At 46.1% G+C, this 5,449-nt stretch overlaps 1 protein-coding gene across 1 annotated transcript; it reads right to left on the bottom strand.

Annotated features, from left to right (window-relative positions):
• Nucleotides 1-2,700: 2,700 nt before the first annotated feature.
• Nucleotides 2,701-5,109, bottom strand: LOC144824481 (uncharacterized). The gene has a single exon (XM_078683565.1). The coding sequence runs from the start codon at nt 5,107-5,109 to the stop codon at nt 2,701-2,703; it is 2,409 nt and encodes an 802-aa protein (XP_078539691.1).
• Between the last annotated feature and the right edge of the window lie 340 nt (nt 5,110-5,449).

Below are 5,449 nucleotides of genomic sequence, written 5' to 3'. Positions count from 1 at the left end.
TATTGAGAATCCTCGAACCTTATTTTGGAAAGCCTTGTCTTACCATTTTGGGCGACCTCAACTTTCATCTTGATGAGGCCGATTCTAAGGACACTACATCATTGGTCGAATCTCTCGGAGCATGTGATCTTGTTCAGCTTGTTACCAGTTCCACTCATAAGGCAGGTCACATCCTCGATGGGGTATTCTCTAATGATTTGAGACTTTCCAGCGGCTCACCCTTGCCCTTGGTCTGGACCGACCATTTTGCAGTCCCTCTTCATCTAGCTTTCTCCACTTCTTATTCTACTAAGAAGGGGACAACTTCTTTCGTTCTTAGAAGAAACCTTAGAAACCTCACCTTGCCTCTTTTGTTTCTTCACCTGAGGCTCTCTTCCCTAAAGACGCGGATGAGGCAGCCCAAGATCTGATGGATTCCATCACCAATGCAGTAGAAAAACTCGCCCCAGCATCCCTGCGATATGTAGCCCGCCATAAACCATCAGCACCATGGTTTTCTGACCATCTAAGATTATTAAGACAGGGTTGTAGAAGCAGTGAGAGGAGGTGGAGGAAATCTTGGAATCCTATGGACCGGGAGGCCCATAAGTCTGCTCTACGGGAGTACAAGCAGAAAGTGATTATGGAAAAGCAGGATTACTTTTCCAATCTTACTAGCTCACTCACTTCCTCTAGGGAGCTTTTTAAAATTGCTGACTCGCTATGCTCCCTTCAACTCCCTGATCCCGTAGTCAGCTCTCAAGATCTATGCGACGATATTGCAGACTTTTTTCATAATAAAATCTTTGATATCCATACGTCACTAGAAGTACAACGTCATTCTCTGGACGAGAATATTCCTCCGGGCATAAGCTCTCTTGAGTCTCTTGATATAGGTCCTTCTAGTTTTCTTACGGATTTTCCATCTCTGTCTCTGGAAGGATTGAATCTTCTACTTGACAGGACGAAATCCTCCTCTCCATTGGACCCATTACCTCTTAAAAAACTGAAAGAGTGTAGGAGCAGTCTTCTTCCCTCCTTGTTGGAGGTGATGAACAAGGCGATTGCCAAGGGCTCTTTTCCATTGGTATGGAAAAAGGCCATCGTGAAGCCGCTCCTCAAGAAACCTTCACTTGACCCCGGCCTCCTTAAAAATTTTAGGCCCATTTCCCTGCTTCCTGCACCTGCAAAAATTCTAGAGGCACATCTGAATTTACATTTATCTTCCTTTCTTGAGGCTTCCGAGTATCTTGACATCACCCAACATGGATTTCGAAAACCTCATAGCACAGAATTTGCTCTCACCTTTGTAGTCGACAACATTCGACGCAAAGTTGATGCTGGTCAAACTACGGTTCTAGTGCTATTGGACCTCACGGCCGCATTCGATACCCTGTCTCCCGCCATCTTAACATCTCGGCTTAGGGAGGCAGGTGTTACTGGGTCGGCCCTGAGCCTCCTCAACTCCTTTCTCCTTGATAGGGAACAGAGAGTGATGCTTGGAAACCACCTCTCCCCAGCCAAGTCTTTGCAATGTGGGGTGCCACGGGGGTCGGCATTAAGTCCGACCCTGTTTAACATCTACGTGGCCCCCCTTGCTAGACTTGTAAGATCGCAGGGGATGGAGGTGGTATCATACGCCGATGACACCCAGATTATGGTATCATTCACCCATTCCTCTGTCACAACATCTGCCTTCAGCTTCAGGTCTTGTATGCAACATGTTGCAGACTGGATGGTCATCAACTCCTTGAAGCTGAATGGCGACAAGACTGAGGTGCTGGTCTTTGGGAAGGACCAAGATGTCTGGTCGAGTGAATGGTGGCCTTCCTCTATTGGCACCTGCCCCACTCCCTCTCAATCTGCCAGAAATCTCGGTGTGGTGTTTGACACTTCACTCTCGATGTCCCTCCAGGTAAATCGGACAGTAGCAACCTGTTGGGGCGTGATCAGGATACTCAACAGAATCCGCAGCTATTTGTCTCTTCAAGCGCGTAAGCAGATTGCAGTCGCCCTTGTTGGCTCCAGGTTAGATTACTGCAACTCCCTTTACATGGAGGCCAACAAGGGCCTTATACATCGGCTACAAATCGTGCAGAATGCTGCTGCACGTTTTGTCCTAGACCTTCCTAGGACATCATCTGCCACTACTGCGAGAAGAGACCTTCATTGGCTGCCTATTCAGCACAGAATTTATTTTAAAATCTTGTGCCTGACCTATAGAGCTCTTGAGGATGGATCTAAAGGCGCTATCAGCTCTCTGCTTACCCGCTACCATCCCACAAGGTGCCTCCGCTCTTCGGGACTATTCCAGCTTGTGGTCCCTCGCTTCAGGCTCACCAGATGGGGAGCCAGAGCCTTTTCTGTTGCTGCCCCCCAGCTCTGGAACACCGTGCCTATGGAGATTAAAACTCTATCATCTTTAGATCTATTGAAAAAGGCCTTAAAAACGTGGTGCTTCTCAAGAGCCTACTCAGGTTGAACTGTTGGGTCTTTGTTATGAGCTGGTTTTTGGAATTAGGCGCCTTGACGCCCATTGGGCTAAGTTTTGCGCTCGATAAGACTCCCTTCATTTCATTTCATTTCATTCATAATAGAACTCTTTGTAGCACCAGTATCCAACAGAAAAGGCTCTGACACACCTGATGTAATCACCTCAACATAAGGTCCACTCTGATCTACTGGAACTGAAACAACTCCCTCTCTTTGTCTATGGCTGTCCTAGCAATCATTACCTTCCACATGTTCATCTTCTGTATAGTAGTCATCAGCATAGTACTGAGCTGTCCTAACAGACGCGTTATTCTGCTGATCAAACCTATTCATTGAATTTTGAGGTGGAAATGAGCGCGCGCTCTGGGGGAAATTTTCACGTCCTCTACCTCTAGGCGCTTGTGAAACACCTCGACCTCTTGCACCAGAAGCACCATTCATACGCTGTAACAAAATAGGACAACTATACTTGAAATGACCTTCTTCTTTACAGTATGAACACTGATTAGGGCCTACAGGAACACGCTGTTGGGGATACTCGAACCTTTGCGAGTTTCTCTGAAACTGTTGAGGTTGCTGATAGTTACTCTGCCCACCACTATTTTGGCCACCACGTGGCGGATACGCTTGTTGTAAAAGGACCTTTGTTTTTAACTCTTTCGTTTTCTTGTCTGCTCTATCTTTCTCATCTTTATCTCTATTTTCATAATACTGTGAAGTAGCCAATATCTGTGCTGAAGAGGATACAGCCCACGAACTTTCTGAATCTTTCAATTTCTTACACAACTCAGGAAGCAAATTGTGCACGAACTTGTCAACGAACAACCATTGACCACCTTCTGTACTCATATCTTGACCACTGTGGTCGATAAACGTTTCTTCAAACCTGGTGAAGAAATCAGACACCGTTTCATCTTTCTTCTGCTTACACGCAGACAATTTATCCCAATTCACACGCATCGCAGGCATTAAAGTCTTCATGTAATTAATGATCCTACCAGGGAGTTCTGCTACTAAAGGTTCAGGTTTAGCACCACCAACTTGTCGATCTTTGGCAGCGCTAATATTAGCCCATGAGTCACCTAACTCTTGATCATGATCTGCATGACGAATCTTTCCCCATAAAGGCTGTGGAACAACATTTCCAAACAACATGTCTATATGTGCTAAATTCATAATGCAAGAGCCTGCAGTCTGTGACAATTCCTTGTAATACCCTGCAGGATTTTTACGGGGATCAGGTAATGTAGCTCGCTTCCATGGGACATGTACCCACACACGCTGAAAGTGTGGCGGAATGGCTGGGTTAGCGTTTGGGTCACCTTCTCTCCATTGTGGGGGAACTTCTCTCATGGGATATTGTCTTACCTTCTTTTTGACAGAGGAATCAGACTCAAACAATGACTGAGAAACACCTTCACTCCTGAATGACAACAATGTCGCAACCGCTTTTTCAACTTCAGAACCCACAATTGTGCCTTTCCCAAACTCGTACCGTACACGACATAACTCAGGCGGATTGGGCTCCAAATCATTCTCCTCTAAATCCTCACTCAGGAAAGTACACATTTTATCAAAAACGTATCTCTGTCTCGGTGCTTCCCACTGATGGAAGACATCCATAACAGACTCTAGCCCATATCTCGTCGGTTCCGTAACCCATTTATGTGCCAAATAATTCAACGTTTCCTTCTCCCTAGAATCAGGCAGTTGACTACGCAACTGTGTACGCTCTGAGGTAGGGGTCGTACTTGTTGCCCCAAAGAAGGAATATAGAAGACTAGCGACCGTGCTGGTCACTCTTTGTCGAACAGATGGAGAATTTGATGAAAAGACAAGCGGAAAAGCAGGGGGAGGCAAGGCAGGTGCAGAGGCAGTGTCAGAAGGAATACCAGGAGTGGTAGTTGATATAGTGGTCAAAGTTGTAGGAAGTAAAGGCAGAGCAGATGTCAAAGCCGGTGGCCCTTGAGGAGGCTGCACCGGAAGAGTAGGAACCAACTGAAGAGCAGCTGGTGGCTGTGGAGGAGCAGGAGGCAATACAACCAAAGGTTGCGCAGTTAAAGGCTGCGGAGGTGCCGTAGCATTCTGCGCATAAGGGGGTGGCGAACTCAATAAATGCGACATTAGGGGGTCTTTTTCAAGATATTTTGCTGCATCTTGCTGAAGAGGCGGCAAAAACGGATAACATTTATCGATTATCATTTTACGTTGCCTGTGCAACTGTTCGCTTGTCTGTTCTTCTTCGTTATCTTTAAACTGCATAGCAGCTTGCATTATCGAGATACCCCTTTCTCTCTTATTTTTCTTCTCTAATTTAATTTCTTTCTGTTTGACTTCCTTACGCCATAGGCGGAAAGAGTCAAACCTCGCCGGCCGGGCTTTCTTCTTAAAGAGTCTAACCTCTAGATTATCTAGGATTTCCGTGTCAAAGCTACCATATTGGGGCCATTTTAAAACACCGTCTTTTCTGGTGTATTTGATCCACACTTCATTATATGTGATGGGGCCTACTCCATGTTTCACATACAGTTCATAAGTTGGAGTTCCAATCTGAGGAACCGGACACGAGTCCTCCAATCGGGAATCCCTATTACAACCAAGGCAAAACAAATTTCCAAGTCTGCTAAGACCAGGCATCTTCGCTCACTAGTCTAGCTTCAAACTTCAAAGGATTATCGAATACGATATTCTAGTGAATACACAAGTCCCTCGGCTTTGGTACTTGCAAGTTCCAAATCAAAGATCCCAAGGGGATACCCAAACTAAGAACCAAACTAAGGACTGGGAGACGCTCCACTTATACTTAACTGAAGTATCGATGACGTCACCAGAAGACTTGTCTATCGTTTCGCTCTACCAAGCATCAAGGGTCCAAATCAGGGCGATAGCCAGGGCAGCAGTCCTTCGTAGCCGTCGGGAAGCGGGGAACCTCGCAGCAAAGACTTTCGGACCACGTCGACATGCAGGGGTCGATGAA

This window comes from Lissotriton helveticus, chromosome 3_1 (genome assembly GCF_964261635.1).
Source record: "Lissotriton helveticus chromosome 3_1, aLisHel1.1, whole genome shotgun sequence".
In the NCBI taxonomy this organism is placed as follows: Eukaryota; Metazoa; Chordata; class Amphibia; order Caudata; family Salamandridae; genus Lissotriton; species Lissotriton helveticus.
The sequence above is the reverse complement of the archived record's forward strand: the minus strand, read 5'-3'. Positions and strand labels throughout refer to the sequence as shown.

Bases quoted from the DNA above. Each gene is read 5' to 3' on its own strand.
- LOC144824481 (XM_078683565.1), bottom strand. From the start codon at position 5,109: ATGCCTGGTCTTAGCAGACTTGGAAATTTGTTTTGCCTTGGTTGTAAT.